The following is a 19551-nucleotide window of genomic DNA, read 5'->3' as shown; positions in this document are numbered from 1 at the left end:
AACTCACTGGTGATAAAACAATGACAAGAGGCGGTGATCTGTAACTATGCGTTGCAGTAAGCAAACCAGCAATAATAAAAACTAAGAGAATCCTGAATAAATGCATTATTGATCAACGCAGTGCAATTAAGAGAAATGTTCATTAATTGAGTATATGCAAGCCAGAGGGCATAGATTTGATGCTTTAAGGTTCATAATACTGCACAAGGTTGTCTCTCATTGGAGAGGAGGAAACATTGATAAAATTGTTACAGGAAGATTCATTTTCAAGTACAACACTCTAACACTTATGGGTTTAAACCAGGAATCTGATTTATCTGTGTTTTTGTAGGCAGTTTTTTTGTCAGTTATTACTCTGTATTTTATTTTTTATTCATTTTACTGTAACTGTCCTGTTTCACTGTTATCGATTGTTTATTATTTTACTCATTTATTTAATGTATGCTACTACTACTATAAATCATTTCTATAGCGCTACTAGTCATACGAAGCGCTTCACAATTTAATATGAAGAAAAGACAGTCCCTGCTCAAAAGAGCTTACAATCTAAATCAGGACAGACAGACAGGACAAATAAGGGATAAGGGTAGGACAGACAGGACATATGGGAAAGGGATTAATGAAGAGAGGAAGACAAGATAAAGGTTACGCACAGGTGACAAGTTAGGAATTAAAAGCAGCATCAAACAGGTAGGCCTTTAGCCCGGATTTGAAGGCGGCCAGGGATGGAGCTTGACGTATTGGCTCAGGGAGTCTATTCCAGGCATAAGGTGCGGCAAGATAAAAGGAACGGAGTCTGGAGTTAGCGATGGAGGAGAAGGGTACAATTAGGAGAGATTTGCCTAGTGAACGGAGTTCCTGGGAAAGGAGTGTAGGGAGAGATGAGAGTGGAGAGGTAGTGAGGGGCAGCAGAGTGAATTCACTTATTGGTTAATAAGAGGAGCTTGAACTGTATACGGAAATGAATAGGGAGCCAGTGAAGTGACTTCAGAAGAGGGCTGATAAGGGCATAGCGACTTTGGCGAAATATTAATCGTGCAGCAGCATTTTGAACAGATTGAAGAGGAGAGAGATGGCTGAGTGGAGGAACGGTGAGAAGCAAGTTGCAGTAGTCCAAGCGAGAGGGTTTTTTTAATAAATAATCTACAGTTCCTTAAACATGGCTCCAGTGTTTTGTGATACTTATTGGTGCAAGTATGTCTTCCATGATAACCAAACATTTTTATTTTGGTCTTCGCATCTAGAGCATATTTGCTTTATTTGAGGGCCCTTTTACTAAGCCGCATAGGTGCGTACGCGCATCCTATGCAAGTCAATTTGGAGTTACTGCCCGGCTACTGCATGGCCCGGGCGGTAATTTCACTTTTTTACGTGCATCCACTATGAGCACGGGAAAATATTTTTTTTTCCTGCATGCGGTGGAAACCAGGCGGTAATCGTCATTCTACACACATAGATGATTACCACACTGTTACCACATGAGACCTTACCACTAAGCCAATGAGTGGCGGTAAGGTCTCAGACCCAAAATAGACGCTTGCCAATTTTTATTTTGCCACACGTCCATTTTCATGAAAAATTTTAAAAAGGCCTTTTTACGTGGATCTGCACACGCCCAAAACACACGCCTACACTAGTGCAGCCCATTTTTCAGCGCACCTTAGTAAAAGGACCCCTTGATAAGCAAGCACCAACACAAGCAAGCTCTCTGCAATGCTGGATGCCAATATCATGCTGATTTAATATCATTTAAGGTTTATCATGCACAGTGTACTTCTTAGTACATGCATTTAACATTCCACAAACAGATTTCACATGTGGTTATTTCTTAATGTTTTAGCCCATTTATAAGTTTTCATTCAGTAGTTATTTTGTTTGCTTTTTATTTTTCCATATCATTTCCTGTTCCAATGGCGATTTTTTTTTGTATCATTGAAATGCAAGCAAAATGAAGCATTTTTTTCAGTGTTTTGCAATAAAAATTAGTGTTCTGAGGTGGGCAGGATGAGCAGCTTCGATTCCTACCCTTTTTTTTTTGTGCATTTCGTTTGGTTTTTTTTTTTTTTTTTTTGAAACGATTGTTTTTTTTGCCGTTTTTTCCTGTGTTTTTATTTAGGATTTTTTTTTTTAAATAGGTAACACATTTACCACATCAGAATCACTTTACCACTATTTTTTCACTTTTTTTTTTTTTTTTTTTTTTTTTTTTTAAATAAGTTTTCCTTCTATAATTGTAAAAAGAAGCATTTTAGTGTTAACTGACCTTTAACTTATGAGAAAATAAATACAGCTGCATAGTCATGAAGTGCTGTATTGTGAATATCTATCTGATTTTTGAACTGCTTTTATTTCTCTTTTGGTCTCATTTAACCCCCCCCCCCCCCCCCCCCCCCCCCCGTTTACTAAGGCACACTGCAATGCTGACACAACCCATTCAAAATGAATGGGCTGTGTCAGCATTAGCGCACTGGCAGCCGCTAGCGCAGCTTAGTAAACAGAGGGGTTAGTTTTTAAGTGATGGCAGTAAATTCAGTACTGCGTCTTTTTTTTTTTTTTTAATCCCCTGTGTTTTTAGGTATCCGGATTTGCTGTAACTATTAGGGGACATTTTTTTTCAAATCCCCTATAGCAGGGGTGTCCAACCTCTGCTCTTGCCATGCCAGGTTTTTAGGATTTCCCTAATGAATATTTATTAGATCTGTTTGCATACAATGGAGGCAGTACATATTTATTGGGGAAATCCTGAAAACCCAACTGGATTACGGCCTCGACTGAGGTTGGACACCCCTGTCCTATAGGTATGTGTCCTTTTTGGCACAGTTCACATTCTTTTCAGGTAATCACAGCATGTTGTTTTTTCCACAGTTTTTGTACATGTGTTGGACTCATTTTCAGACTATTTTATTTCTGTTATACATTCTGAGTTTTAATATATACACAAATTTTTATATGACTCCTTTTTTGTATTATGAGTTTTGATATGAATTATTGTGATTTATGTTTTTTGTGATTTTAATTATATTTATGTACTAGCTTTTAACCTCTGATGCAGCGTTTGGGTGAAATGTGGCCATATTGGTTGATTGTTTTAATAAACCTGCACAGTGCTGGTCAACTCACTGGTGAATACACATGTATTATATATATTTATACTAGTTATGATTTCTTTATGTGATGTTGTTTTGGGGCCTTTTTTAAAGAGATTTTTATTAGGTTCTTTTTGTTTTGCTTTTTGGGTTGCAGGAACTTAAGATTACATAAAAATACAATCTTGAGTTGAAGTCAAATATATTTCACACAATTAAAAAAGGTCCAAGCAAAGCCAAATGATAGCAGGATGCAATTGTGCTGTGAAAGTGTCTATTAAACTGAAAAGGAATCCTTTAAAAATGGAAAGCAAATATAAATGTAATAAATTGTTAAGGGGTCCTTTTACTAAGGTGCGCTAATGGATTTACCTCTGGATTCTATATAGTGCGCCTAGCATTCCATGCCAAAATTCATGCTTATAACTACATGTGTAACTTAATTAGCAAAAAGTATATTACTAAATTTAAGTTGCAGGAGTCTGAGGTGAACACAGCCAGCCCAAGCTGATTTAAGGACAACTATGCCATGTAGGTATTTATATGTCATAGCTCCCCTCTTCCACATTTCTTCAAAGTATACATATTGAGATCTTTAAGTCTGTCCACATATGCTTTGTCAAAGATCACTGACTATTTTAGTAGTCACCTTCTGGACTGAATCCATCCCTTTTATATCTTTTTGAAGATGTGATCTCCAGAATTGTACACAATATTCTAAGTGCAGTCTCACTAGAGTCTTATACAGGGGCATCATCACCTCTTTTTCCCTACTGGCCATTCCTTTCCCTATGCATCCTTCTAGCTTTTGCCATCATCTTTTCTACCTGTTTGGCCACCTTAAGATCATCACATACAATCATACCAAATTCCCGCTCGCCTTTCATTTACAAAAGTTCCTCACCTCCTTGAGTTTTTGCATCTGAAATGCACAACCCTGCATTTGTTAGCATTAAATCTAAGCTGCCAAATTCCAGACAATTCGTCTAGCTTTGCTAAGACCTTCCTCATGTTATCCACACCATCAGGGGTGTCTACCCTATTGCAGGTTTTGGTATCATCAGCAAAGAGGCAAACCTTAGCAGACCTTCAGCAGTATCGTTTACAAAAATGTTAAGAACCAGCTCAACAACTGAACCTTGTGGCATACCACTGTTAACCTTTGTCGCCTTCCACTCAACCAGTTTCTAACTCAGTCAGTCACTTAAGTGCCCATACCGAGGGCACTCACTTTATTTATTAGTCGTCTGGAAATGTGTCAAAGACTTTTCTAAAATCTAAATACACCACTTCTAGCGCTCTCCCTCGATCCAATCGTGTCTCCACTCAGCTGTCTCTATTCCTCCTATACCATTTTGGTTGCTCCTCTTTTAACCTTTTCTAATTCCACTATATTTGTTTGAGATACGATGTCCAGAATCAAATGCAATATTCTAGGTGAGGACGCACCATGGAGCAATACAGAGGCATTATAGTAGTATTGTTTTTATTTGCCATCCCTTTCCTAATAATTCTTGCATCCTTTATGCTTTTTGGCTTCTACCACACACTGGGCAGAAGATTTCAGCAAATTGTCTAAAGTGACACCTAGATCTTTTTCTTGGGTGCGGACTCCCAAGGTGGACCCTAGTATCAGGTAACTGATTTGGATTATTCTTCCCAATGTGCATCACTTTGCATTTGTCCACATTAAATTTCATCTGCCATTTGGATGCCTGTTCTTCTAATTTTCTAAGGTCTCCCTGCAATTTTTCACAGTCCGCACGTGTTTTAACAACTTTAAATAGTTTTGTGTCATCTACAGATTTAATCACCTCACTTGTCCCGATTCCCAGATCATTTATAAGTATGTTAAATAACACCAGTCTCAGTACAGACCCCTTTAATTTTCTCACTGTCTCATGAGGAGCTTTGTCAAATCCTTTTTGAAAATCTAAATTATGCACATTGGAATGGTTATAGATCCATCTTTGTCCTCAACGTTGACGTATAGAAGAAATATTCAAAATGAACACGTACCTCTCCGACTTCTGCTACTTGACAAAAGGCGATTGGCTGTGCTCACTGGCTCTCAAGGATGCCTGTACTTGCATCTCAATTGCAGAAAATATCTGTGGTTCCTTCTGCAAAGTCCTCTCCTTTGGCCGTTCCTCAGCTCTTGGGGTTGTCACAAAATACCTCTTAGTTTTAGCAGCTCAGCTACAAGCAAGGGCATCAGGTGGAGGCCCAGATCATTGTGTGTGTGTGGGTGGGGGGGGGGGGGGGGGGAGCGGGTTAGGAATCAATTCCCAAAGTTTTATTAAAACTCTAAATGTGCTGTGTATTCTAATTCATAGCCTTCTGTTTGGTTTTGTTGGATGCACTGTGTAAAAACTGAATTCTGCTACCAACAGGTGGAAACTGGTGCACTTATGAGGGCTGAGATAAGATAGCGGGACTGGTTAACTGTGATTGTTGGGGTGAAAAGGCAAGCAGTCAGAAACCAGAACATTTCATTCTTTCTTTGTTTGGTAGAAACCACTTTTTCAGTGGAAGAATCATAAGCATGTGATAATGAAATGCTCAGAGCCATCTGCTGTGTTCATCAAACTCGTGTTTCCTTGTCCAAGATGCAATAAGAGACCGCAAACACATGCAAATAATTTTAGAAAGCTGCTAGGTGCTCCTGGGACCAGGAGCATGGGGAGATGAGGCTTGGACATTCCTCCAAATTAGACATGTAGTAAATGAAAGCCACATCAGCTTATGCACCATCCACAAGTCATACGCAAGTGCCAATTCCCAGTTGAGGCTTGTGCCCTAAATTGAGGGATAGGTACAGAAGCCAAGGGCACTTCCTTGGACTCCCTCCCCTTCTCCCCCCCCCCCCCCCCAAATCTCTGTATGGCTGTTACTGGAAGTCTCCTTTGTTAATAATGGGGAGGTAGGTAAGATCCCCAGATGTCATTGCAGCTCATACCTGCATGTCCTTAGGGAACTGATTGTATCCCGACCTGGGATCTGAATCTCTTTATGAGCTCTATCTAAAATGGACCTTTTAATCTAGTGGCATGTCAGCTGCATCCTGGCATGTCTGCTTTTTCTCTTTTTAAGAATAATTTCTGAATGGAAGTGAGCTAAATCTTCTGTGTTTTCATTTTCCATCCTGTAGGGTTCATGTATCGGTTTTGATAATGCATTCTTTAAGGAGCATGTGGTAAATTTTACTGTGATCAAGGCATGTTTGCAGAATTGTAAGATAGAATAGTGTTCTCCTAACAGCAATATTTAGGGCTTATTGTGTTATCCTTAACTCTCCTCCATCATCCTTCTTTTACTCTTCCTCCATTAGTCTTTCCCTCCTGTTTCTTCAGAGAAAGAGGGTGTAGTACAAGCACCACTGTGTACAGTTCCATGTCACTTTCTGCATGGTCCCAGAAAACAGAAAATCAGTCTGCAAAAGCTAGACCGACAGAAAGGTGAGCAGACTGAAACAAACTGAAGCAGTCCAAAAAAACAATTTGTTAAATAAGCAACCGCACTGGAGGGGTAAACAAACTGTGCCTGACTTGGCCAAGTTTTGCCCTTCTGGGGCTGCCTCAGGGGCCAATGGTACCAAGCTGGTGAAAGATAGCAGCCAACACCAAGCCTGATTGAAGTGTCTGTTTTCCTCAATAGTGGATCCTGTTGTGGCATTTCTGCATGGAGAATTATCGCTAAGTGGTGTAGAACAGGTAAAAGTGAATTGATTTTTTTTTTTTTTTTTTTACTTTTTCAAAAAGTACAAAGACTAGGGGATTCTCAATGAAGTTACATGGTAATATTTTTAAAATGGATAGGAGAAAATATTTTTTCATTCAATGAATAGTTAAGCTCTGGAACTCATTGCCAGAAGATGTGGCAACAGCATATCTGGGTTTAAAAAAGATTTGGACAAGTTCCTGGAGGAAAAGTCTATAGTCTGCTATTGAGATAGACATGGGGTGGGGGGGGGGGAGCCGCTGCTGTCTCTTGGATTGGTAGCATGGATCTTTCTACTGTTTGGGATTGTGCCACATACTTGTGACCTGGATTGGTCACTGTTGGAAGCAGGATATTGGGCTAGATCAGTCTGACATAGTATGGTTGCTCATATCTTCTTATGCAGTGTATTAGTTTTGGTATAACAGCTACTGCAAAAAATATGTGATAACCAGTTTTTGTTCCCTCTCTTTTATGCCTGAACTCTGCTGCTCCTTATGGACAGTAGACTCAAATACTGGTCTACTTTGATACTGTTTCATATTAGTCCTATTACTAGGTTTCAATTTGCTGCTTCCAAGTTTAGGGCATTGACTGTATTTATGCTTGCATTTGTTCATTTTACTATTGTGCTGTTATCAAAATTATAAGTTTTATGTTAAACTGCTGTATATCACCTTTGGTGAATCTCTTCATAAAGGCAGTTAATCCCAATAAATATTTTACCCCATTGTGCCACACAACAGTATAGCCAGTGCTTATTGATCTTTTTGTGGCTCTGACACCATAATCTTGACCAAATGAAATTGTGCGACCCTCCCCTGAAGTGCAGAATAACAATGCATCTATGGAGAAGCCCACCTAGGTCACAGTAAGACTTCAACAAAATTACTTCATATTTTGCAAATTTCTGAAATCATTCGTTTAAAAAAAAAAACAAAAAACGTTCCTATCAATGGATAATGCATTTCAGATCTAATTTAACTCGGTTAAACTATGTATTATTCTGTACCTACATCCTTCTACCTGTTAAGTATTTTATAGTTTATAAACTTCATTCACAACTTACTCTGTACTTCCATACTGAACGTAGTATATGAATTACTGTATGTTTGATATGTTTTTCTACTGTAAGCCGCGTTGAACTCTAATTGCTTGGGATAATGTGGGGTATAAATGTCTGAATGCCATTTGTAATTCATATTCAAAGGTAGAGTATCCCATTGATTCTGATGAAATACGCTCAGTGTGCTAGAATCAGGAAATTCATAAATCAGTTGTTTTGACCATTTGCTCATATGATCACAGCATTTCCCCAGCTTGTAGTAATCCAGACAAAACAAGCTAGACACTCTAATGGAAGAAAGGACTCTAATGTCAAGCAAAAGGTGGTGTCATCACAAATAAACAGAAATAGAAAAGATTAATCAAGTTTTTTTTTTTTTTATTTCCCCAACAATTCTAAGGTCACAGACTCTCCCACCATAATACGCAATCCATTCCAACCATCAAACATGGTAGTACATGAAAAAGACTCGCAAAACCATTGAAAACTGCTTATACAATCAATCCACCATAGTTGTTCCTGCTCCGATGGTTTCACCTTCGACGGGCTTCATCAGGGAGCTTTAAAGTAAAATAAAACAAAAATAATATAAACCATTCACCACAATCCACAAAAAATTAAAATAAAGCACACATAATTAAAATCAAATTAAAACTTAGTGTCATGAGACAGCACTACTCACCTCAAAGAGAACACTATGGCAGAACATCAAGGGAGCAAAAAATGACGGCATATGCGTGCTCAATTTATAACCCAAAAGGCGCACCAAACTTCGGCACTGATGTATGTGCACTAAACAATATACCACTGTTCACAATGCATGCCAAACTCGTCGCTAATTCATGCCAAAAACTTCAGCACGACAAACAAATACCGGCATATATGTGCCAAAAAATATACCATATGTTATCAATCCATGCCAAAAATAACATACATCATAACTCTGCGCTAAAGCCTTATCAATTCTCATTCAAAATATAATAAATCTGTGCTTAAAAAAAGAGGGGGCTCGTGTTAAAACTTCCAACCATATAAACCATTTACAAAAAAAAACCTGCCATTCAGTTTCTAAATTTTAACCCAGAGGGATTGTTTTGAATATACCTGACACTTGGAATTGTTGGGCAAATATAAAAACTTAACTTTTGTTTTTAAGATGCCACCTTTTCTCGACATTTTGATACCTTTCAGGTTGGTGGTCTCTTCATATATTTTTGCTTCACCAGAAATATTTTTGCTGCTTTGGAAGAAAGCACTGTAATCCATTGAACCAAATTCAGCGCTTTGGTTTAGCCAAGTATAATTTAATCATTTAGTACGAGTAATAAACTAGAACCTGGTTGATCCCAGTATCTTTGGTATCTGCTGAAACTGAATTTGTGACCAAAATTGCTTGCTCAGTTTTGGCAGAAACCAAAACCACCACCCCTCCCCCCCCCCACACAACAACTGACCAAAAATCCTTCCTCCCAAGCCCACCCCTGGCAATGGCCTGCCTCACTCCGCCCCTCCCATGATCATTCCCCGCCATCTCCCTATCCTGCCTGACCCCTCGTAGGCTGTCCCTGGGCTGCCCTCTTTAGGAAGCCCTTGTGGTCTACTAGCCTCTTTGGGGTAGGAACTAGGAATGAACCCCACTTGTTCCTGCCCTGTGCCCCTGCTCCATCACAGTGGCTGCTGAGACTTTCCGTGGCAGCCTCGCGAGACTCCTACTGAAGGTACCAGCACCCATTTTGAGATTGGAACCAGCGCGGGCAGGTGCCGAAACTGAAACCAAAATTCTTTGCTTAACTGTTCTGTGTTACTGCTAAGCAGTTTAGTGCGAAACATATAATAACCTGGATAACTTTAATAATTATCATCTCTTATGTGCTATGAATATGTCTCTTTTACTGCTTGTTAAAAAGTAGGGGTGCAAGTGGCACCTACCCGGAGAAGTGCCGCTCACCGGCGCAGCCACTGTTTTACAGTCGTGTTTCACTGAAAGTCTTTAATGGCACCCCTGGCATTATCTGAGGTAGAGCCAAAGTGGACCTATAAGTTATCTGGGTACTGCCAATATACAGTAGCAATACCTGGATAACTGTCTGGATAAGTTAGGACAGCTAAGTTATCTGGACACCAGTGCCGTATATCGGCAGTACCCAGATAACTTGAATTGTCTGTCTTATACCGGGATATTCAGTGCCTCTATCCAGGTATGGCTTGGTAGTGAATATCTGGGCATAAATTAAAATGCTGCACAGTGTTTGAAGTCAGTGCTGACTGCAGTGCTATTGTGGTTTATATTTTTTTAATTCTTATTGATATATTATACTCAACAAGCATTGAGGGGTAAAGGGGAGAAGTTGTTAGAGGAGTTTCTCTGTTACTCTTTGCTTACTTACTGTTCTAATAGATTACAGCTTGTACCTTAGAACCAATACGTGTCAAATATTTCTAGTTTAGCTGTGCCAGTGATCAGACAAGACATCATCTCATGCCTAGTCAAATGCTTCGCTGACGATATCTCTTTGGGCAGTGAATGAAATGGTTACTATATATTCTATTAAATAAAATTAGCATGGTTGCTGTTTCACTTGGATATGAAAGATGTCAGCAAAGGTTGTAAGTCATAGTCCAGTGAAAAGGTTAACTTCATACATTTCCAATAAGCTTTCATGAGTCACATTCCCTTCCCAAGTCAGAAATGTATTTGTTCCATAAAAGGTTACCACCTGTATCATTTTTGTTAATGCTTGTTTCTGTGCATATTGTCTTACAGTTTTTCCCTTTCCTTAAGGCTATAGCAGCCAGGATGTTCTCTACTGCTGTCTGTTACGTCTCCTGATCCTCTGTAGAGACCAAATGTGTCTGTTGGTGCAAGAAACTTGGAAGTCACTGCAAAGTTTGTTCTTTGAGGAAGGACAGGCATAGCCACAGGGCTGTCAGTTTGGCAAAATATATGCAGTATAATCTGGATGTGTTTTTTCTGATTTTGTGTGTTGCAGGTACTTCTACCGGCAGCTAGTCTCTTGCAGTTACAGGATGTTAAGAAGACTTGTTGTGAATTTTTGGAATCCCAGCTTCATCCTTCCAACTGCTTAGGCATTCGTGCTTTTGCTGACATGCATGCATGCACAGAACTGCTTAACCAGGCAAACACATATGCAGGCAAGTATAACTGTGTGTGCTTTGCTTCTGTTACTTTGTAGTTTCACATTTCTCAAGGAAGCCCATATGTGTGTCCATATATTTTACTGAGACCACAAGAATTATCTGGTGTCTGTTTAATGAATGGAGCATTAAATTCTTTGGGGTGGGCTTTGATTGGATATAGGTTGATTTGTTAGCTTTAATTGCTGGGTGTTACTTGTTTCTAGTAATTTATCAAGGTTATTTATTGCTACCATATTGGGCAACCTGTTTTATTTGATGGTATGACAAAATAAGTTCCTTGGACATTTGTCTTTGAAGTGTGTTTCATTTTAGAAATTAAATTTCAAGTTTGGAGTGTCACAGTTAGTCCTTGAAGCTCCTCATTCAGGCTACCTTCCACAGAGGCTCACTCGTCACAATTTGTCATGGCTCAAGTCTTTTTCCACAGTGTAAATACCACTTCCACAAGATGGTTGCCTGTGCTTCTCCGTAGAAAGTTCTAGTGATCCTTGTTAAAAGTTTCAGCCTAAAAGGCTATTATATAAAGAGTTTTGTCAGTTCATAGTAGACTATAATTCCAATTCAGAAGCAAAGTTCAAAAGTATACTACTTTTACCAGCTACCTTCGTTAGCACAATAGAAACAGTGGCTACTATTTACCCCACCCCCCTAGTGGCAAACTTATTTTATGTTCTAGTTTTTTAGCAGGTCCTGTACCTGTTTACCAGGCTTTAGCATTTTCCCTCTTCTCTGGAATTCTTGGCAGTGATTCCAGGGTTATGGCAGAGGCATCAACTTCCAGGTTCAGTGAGCATAGATCATACACCTAGTTCATCTTAAGCCTTTTTGATATCCTCTCAATCACTGTGTATGTTTATCCCACCATAGCAAAGTTCTCCATCAATTATTCCACTTTAGGGTAACTGCAATTCCAGGTGCTTCTTCCGTTTCCAAGCTCCAATTGCTTCTCAATGACCTGAACCACTCCTTTATAGTAGCTGACAGTTGCAGGGCTCCACCCACTTAATTTATAGAGACCCACCCCTCAGAACCCCCCTTCTCCACTTCCTTCCCATCCCCAAATAAAGCGAATGTGCAGATTAGAAATATCAGGGATTGGTCAGTGTTACTTTTCTGAATCTGTAAATCATGTTTCTGGGGAGAATAGGTTTAAGTATTAGTCTTAATATACTAACTTTAGGTAGTACCAACAAAGCACTTTACAATCAAAATATTCTCAGAAAAGGAAAGGAATGCCAATGATATAAAGAAAAGATGAAATTTGGAAAAGAATATTAGAAACATGTTGGTAGATAAGACAAATGGTCCATCCCATCTGCCCATCCACTGCATCCTCTATTTGTTTGTTTGTTTGTTTGTTGCATTTGTATCCCACATTTTCCCACCTATTTGCAGACTCAATGTGGCTTACAATATTACATCATGGCAGGCGCCATTCAAGAGTAGATAAACAATTGGTTACATACAAAAACAAGTATAATATATTGGATATGATCAATTAAATCAGAAAACAGATTATCAAGTAAGTAGTGATGCATTGCCTCTGTCCTAAGAGAACCCACAAGCTTGTCCCATGCTTTTTTGAATTCAGACACAGTCTTTGTCTCCATCACCTCCACTGGGAGGACAACCCTTTCTGTAAAAAAGTATTTCCTTAGACTACTCCTGAGCCTACAACCTTTTAGCTTCATCTTATGCCCCCTCATTCCATTGTTTTCCTTCATTTGAAATAGATTCACCCCCTGTTCATTAATACCACGGAGATAAATGTCTCTATCATATCCCCTCTATCCTGTCTTTCTTCTGGAGTATACATATTGCGGTCTATAAGTCTGTCCACATAGGCTTTATGTCAGAGACCACAGACCATTTTTGTAGCTGCCCTCCTAGACCAACTCCATCCTGTTTACATCTTTTTGAAGGTGTGGCCTCCAGAATTGCACACAGTATTCTAAATGGGGCCTCACCAGAGATTTTTTCCTGCCGGTTTTTCCTATCCCTTTGCATCCGAGCATCCTTATGGCTTTGACTGTCTTCTTTTCTGCCTATTTGCCATCCTTAAGGTCATCAGATACGATAAACCCAAGTCCCCGCTCTTCTTTCGTACACAGAAGTACTTCACTTCCTATACTGTATTCTCCCTTGGATTTTTACAGCCCTAGTGCATGACCCTGCAGTTTATTGGCATTGAATCTTTGTTGCCAGTTTCTGACCATTCTTTCAGTTTCACAAGATCCCTCTGGGTTGTCTACCTTTTTACAGAGTTTGGCTTACCAGACAGCTCTTCTGCAATATTGCTCACAAAGATGTTAATAAGAGTTGGCCAAGGACCAATCTCTGCTGCACACCACTAACATCCTTTCCCTCGGAGCAAGCTCTATTTGCCACTACCCTCTGTCTCCTTCCACTTAACCAGTTTCTAACCCAGTCAGTTGCTTTAGGGCCCATACCATGAGTACTCAGTTTATTTATCAGTTGCCTACGCAGAATCGTGTCAAAAGCTTTGCTAAAATTTAAGTGTACCACATTTAGCGCTCCCCCTATATCCACATCTGCCCTTCTCCAGCCTGTTTGTACTTGAGGCAGTGGAGGGCTAAGTAACTTGCCAAAGATCACAAGGAGCAGCAGCTTCCCTGTTAGTTAGCCTAGTGCTGTAACCACTAGGCAACTCCTCCATCACTTTCCAGATTAACTGAAGTTAGTATAACTTCCTACAACAGAATTTAGCCACGTAGCCTACATCACCAAACCTTAATTCAATGGAGGAGTAGCCCAGTGGTTAGAGCAGCAGACTGACAACTAGCCTGATTCAAATCAACATGTCCTTTTGAGTGTCAGAAAGTCATTTAACCCTCCATTGCCTCAGGTATAGACTTAGATTGTAAGCCTTCTGGGGACAGAAAAAAATACCTACTGTACCTGAATGTAACTGGCCTTGTACAAGTCTTTATCTGCCGTCATCTACTATGTTTTTATGTAACTAAAAAAGGCAGGAGCTAAACTCTAGATCTCTTCCCTTCATCTATATGTTCTATCATGTGCAAGCCTGCCATCTGCAGGATATTACTGTACATAAACAGGACAGTTTATCACATTCTATTTTTGTTTTACAATGATCGCTTACCACAGGGCAGGCATCCTTTTGCTTTGCAATCTAAGGTTTTCTTTTGAACATTTGCATATAATTTATACTAGAATTCAAGCTTTACAGTATTGTAGTGCATTTTCCTCTGATCTAAGTGGCTGTCATCTCTGTGCCCTGTGATCTGCTAGGAGAAAAACTAGGAAGCCAAGAAAAAAAAAAATCTTGAACATGTTTTGTGAATGTAAAACAAAATGCATAGGTGATTTTAAGCCCAGTAAAAGAGCTGTTTCCAGAAAATAGCATAGCTTCAACCTAAACATCATTGTCAATAAGCAAAAAATACAGGGTAATGCTGCAGATGAAGATCGTGTTGTACATTTCAAAAATTCCAAATCCAGTAGAATAAAAATCGGTTGTGACACACCAGTCATCTTTGTCTAGTGGCTTTAGGATGATGCAAATAGTTAGAATTTGACCTTTCAGGCCATTTAGTTGCCTTTTATTTTTGTTTTTTCAAATCTGTTTTAGCTTGTTCAAATGATTAATTCTTTTCTCATTAACTTTACCCAATCATACACAGGCAGTCTTGCAGGCTATTACTCCAACATAGTACACCTGTTTATACCCATTTCAACCAATCAGGATGACTTTTATTCTCTGCAATAATTGTGATGCTTTACTTTCAAGGCCAATCTTCTGGAGACTTAAAGCTTGTCCTATCTGTCTTCAGCTATCTACTTTAAAACAAGAGCTCTGTAAAGTAATGCAAGAATTAGATGCAATTAAAGCAACTTATAGGACTGTGCAGAATCATAACTTCTCACCACTGCCTCAAAGAATAAAACCACATAAGAACAGATGGTTCACAGTACGCTCGGGCAGACTTCATCATGTGACACAGAAGCATCCACCCGCACAAGTGTTGCCACTACAAAATTCTTTTGCTCCACTACAACACTCTGATGTTCCTGAAAATAAAACTGAAGCGGAAAAAGAAGAAAAAGCAAGGAAGGGGGAACAAAAATATGAGAAGGTACCCAAAGAGAAAACACCCTCACAAATCACTAAAACCAAAACACACACTAGGAAATGTACATGGAAAGCGATGACCACAAATGCTCGCAGTCTAAGCAATAAAATTCCTGACCTTCAAGCCCTGATTTTGGAGTCTGACTTGGACATAGTTGCAGTCACAGAGACATGGCTCAATGGTTCCCATGAATGGGATGTAAACATACCAGGCTATAATCTTTTTAGGAAGTAGAGAGATTGTGAATGCTTTCCAAAGTGCTCTGCTCAGACAAATGGTAAACGAACCCACGAGGGAGGGAGCCATGTTGGATCTGGTGCTCACGAATGGGGATAGTGTGTCAAATGTCCGAGTGGCTGCGCACCTGGGAAACAGTGACCTCAAACGGTTTGTTTTGATGTGTCGGCTCATGTGGACGGCAGCCACTCTAAACTCAAAGTCCTCGATTTCAAGCGAGCTGACTTTAACAAAATGGGAGAATACCTGAGGAAGGAGCTGATGGGCTGGGAGGACATACGAGAAGTGGAAGGACAGTGGTCCAGGCTAAAGGAAGTAATAAACAGGGTCACAGACCTTTATGTAAGGAGAGTAAATAAAAGCAAGAGAAAAAGGAAACCGATATGGTTCTCAAAGCAAGTGGCTGAGAAAATAAAGATTAAAGAGTTAGCGTTCCAAAAATATAGAAAATCTCAAGAGGAGGAACACAGGGAGGAATACCGGATGAAACTGAAAGAAGCCAAGAGAGAGGTACGTCTGGCGAAGGCACAAGCGGAAGAACAAATGGCTAGAAATGTAAGGAGGGGAGTCAAAAACTTCTTCAGGTATATTAGTGAAAGGAGAAAGACTATAAAGGGAATTGTGAGACTAAAAGATACAACAAAACGCTATGTAGAAAATGATGAAGAAAAAGCCAATTTGCTAAATAGATACTTTTGTTCTGTTTTCACTGAAGAAAACCCTGGGGAAGGACCGAGAGGGACTAGCAAAAGTACACCTGAGAATGAGGTGGATAGAGCGCCGTTCACGGAAGAGAGTGTGTATCAACAGCTTGGAAAGCTGAAGGTGGACAAAGCCATGGGGCCGGACGGGATCCACCCCAGAATACTGAGGGAGCTCAGAGAGGTTCTGGCGGGTCCTCTTAAAGACTTGTTTAATAAATCCTTGGAGACGGGAGAGGTTCCGAGGGATTGGAGAACGGCGGAGGTGGTTCCTCTTCACAAAAGTGGGGATAGGGAAGAAGCTGGAAACTACAGGCCGGTAAGCCTCACTTCGGTTATTGGAAAAGTAATGGAAGCCATGCTGAAGGAAAGGATAGTGAATTTCCTGGAAGCCAATAAGTTGCAAGATCCGAGACAACATGGTTTCACCAAAGGGAAATCGTGCCAAACGAATCTCATTGAATTCTTTGACTGGGTGACGGGAGAATTGAATCAAGGACGTGCTGTGGACGTCATCTACTTAGATTTCAGCAAGGCTTTTGACATGGTTCCCCACAGGAGGCTCTTAAATAAACTAGACGGCCTGAAGATAGGACCCGAAGTGATGAACTGGATTAGGAACTGGTTGACGGGCAGACGCCAGAGGGTGGTGGTGAATGGAGTTCGCTCGGAGGAGGGAAAGGTGAGTAGTGGAGTGCCTCAGGGATCTGTGCTGGGGCCGATTCTGTTCAATATATTTGTGAGCGACATTGCCGAGGGGTTAGAAGGTAAGGTTTGCCTTTTTGCCGATGACACCAAGATTTCCAACAGAGTGGACACCCCGGAGGGTGTGGAAAACATGAAAAAAGATCTGAAGAAGCTAGAAGAATGGTCTAACATTTGGCAATTAAAATTCAATGCGAAGAAATGCAAAGTGATGCACTTGGGGAGTAGAAATCCAAGGGAGACGTGTATGTTAGGCAGGGAGAGTCTGATAGGCACGGACGGAGAGAGGGATCTTGGGGTGATAGTATCTGAGGACCTGAAGGCGACGAAACAGTGCGACAAGGCGGTGGCAGTAGCTAGAAGATTGCTAGGCTGTATAGAGAGAGGAGTGACCAGCAGAAGAAAGGAGGTTTTAATGCCCCTGTATAAGACGTTGGTGAGGCCCCACCTGGAGTATTGTGTTCAGTTTTGGAGGCCGCATCTTGCGAAGGATGTTAAAAAAAAATGGAAGCGGTGCAAAGAAAAGCTACAAGGATGGTATGGGATTTACGTTCCAAGACGTATGAAGAGAGGCTTGCTGACCTGAATAGGAGAAACAGGGGTGATATGATACAGACGTTCAAATATTTGAAAGGTATTAATCCGCAAACGAATCTTTTCCGGAGATGGGAAGGCGGTAGAACGAGAGGACATGAAATGAGATTGAAGGGGGGCAGACTCAGGAAAGATGTCAGGAAGTATTTCTTCACGGAGAGGGTGGTGGACGCTTGGAATGCCCTCCCGCGGGAGGTGGTGGAGATGAAAACGGTAACGGAGTTCAAACATGCGTGGGATATGCATAGAGGAATCCTGTGCAGAAGGAATGGATCCTCAGAAGCTTAGCTGAAATTGGGTGGCGGAGCAGTTGGGGGAAAGAGGGGGGTGGTGGTTGGGAGGCGAGGATAGGGGAGGGCAGACTTATACGGTCTGTACCAGAGCCGGTGATGGGAGGCGGGACTGGTGGTTGGGAGGCGGGAAATACTGCTGGGCAGACTTATATGGTCTGTGCCCTGAAAAGGACAGGTACAAATTCAAGGTAAGGTATACACTTATAGGTTTTTCGTTGGGCAGACTGGATGGACCATGCAGGTCTTTTTCTGCCGTCATCTACTATGTTACTATGTTTTCTTGTTTTTCAATTGAGAGTTTAGTAGTATTCCACTGGGATTTGAGCTTTAGAAGTTTAGACTTTCCTTTGTGCATTGCCTCTTACATTTTACGTTATTGCCTTCCATTGTTAGAATTGTGGCCTTAGCTCCTGCCCCCAATGAGCCCACAGACCACCAGGGACATAGGTACACCGGTGGGGGTGTGTGGTGGGACCTCTGGGGGTTGGGGAGGGAGGGAAATCAGTTGTTACATAAGAATTGCCATACTGGGACAGTCTGAAGGTCCATCAAGCCCAGCATCCTGTTTCCAGGCAAGATCCCAAAAAAGTACAATACATTTTATGCTGACAGTTTATGCTGCTTATCCTAGAAATAAGCAGTGGATTTTCTCCAAGTCCATTTTAATAATGGTCTATGGACTTTTCCATTAGGAAGCCATACAAACCTTTTTTTAAACCCCGCTAAGCTAACTGCTTTTACTTCATTCTCTGGCAGTGAATTCCAGAGGTTAATTACACGTTGAATGAAGAAAAATGTGATCTGATTAGTTATAAATTTACTACTTTGTAGCTTAATTGAGTGCCCCCTAGTCTTATTATTTTTGTAAAGATTAAACAAGCGATTCACATCTACCCATTCCACCTCTATCGTATCTCCCCTCAGCTGCCTTTCCTCCAAGCTAAAGAGCCCTAGCCGCTTTAGCCTTTCCTCATAGGGAAGTCATCACATCCCCTTTATCATTTTCGTTGCTCTTCTCTGTACCTTTTCAAACTCCACTATATCTTTTTTGAGATGCAGTGACCAGAATTGCACGATATTGAAGGTGCAGTCACACCATGGAGTGATACAAAGGCATTATAATGTTCTCACTTTTGTTTTCCATTCCTTTCCTAGTAATACCTAACATTCTATTTGCTTTTTTAGCCGCCGCCACACACTGAGCAGAGGGTTTCAGCGTATCATCGATGATACCTAGATCCCTTTCTTGGTCGGTGACTCCTAATGTGGAACCTTGCATTACGTAGCTATAATTTGGGTTCCTCTTTCCCACATTTATCACTTTGCATTTGCTCACATTAAACATCCTCTGCCATTTAGATGCCCAGTCTCCTGATCTTGTAAGGTCCTTCTGTAATTTTTCACAATCTTCTTGCAATTTAACAACTTTGAATAACTTTGTGTCGTTATGTTGGCCACCCTCCAATCTTCTGGTACCACGCTTGATTTTAAAGATAAATGACATATTACTAACAATAGTTCCCAAGAGTTTATTTTTCAATTCAATCAGTACTCTGGGATGAATACTGTCCGGTCCTGGAGATTTGCTACTCTTCAATTTGTCAAATTGCGCCATTACATCCTCCATTTTTATAGAGATTTCATTCAGTTTCTCTGACTCATCAGCTTTGAATATTATTTCTGGCACCAGTATCTCTCCCAGATCTTCCTCAGTGAAGAGCGAAGCAAAGAATTCATTTAATGTCTCTGCTATGACTTTCTTCCCTGATTGCTCCTTTTACCCCTCGGTCATCTAGCGGTCCAACCGATTCTTTTGTTGGCTGCTTGCTTTTAATATACCTAAAAAAAACTTTTACTATGTATTTTTGCCTTCCA

General features: G+C 40.5%; 1 protein-coding gene across 2 annotated transcripts in view; it reads left to right on the top strand.

Moving 5' to 3' along the window:
• KLHL2 (kelch like family member 2) overlaps positions 1–19551 on the top strand; it is a 240173-nt gene that overhangs the window by 142306 nt on the left and 78316 nt on the right. For both annotated transcript variants that reach the window (XM_030191582.1, XM_030191581.1), the window contains exon 5: positions 10863–11025. In XM_030191582.1, coding sequence (XP_030047442.1) covers positions 10863–11025 — 163 coding nt within the window. The remainder of the gene's footprint in view (positions 1–10862; positions 11026–19551) is intronic.

The sequence above is a fragment of the Microcaecilia unicolor genome, chromosome 2 (genome assembly GCF_901765095.1).
Source record: "Microcaecilia unicolor chromosome 2, aMicUni1.1, whole genome shotgun sequence".
Classification (NCBI taxonomy): Eukaryota; Metazoa; Chordata; class Amphibia; order Gymnophiona; family Siphonopidae; genus Microcaecilia; species Microcaecilia unicolor.
Note: the sequence above shows the minus strand (reverse complement) of the source record. Positions and strands in the feature narration are given on the sequence as shown.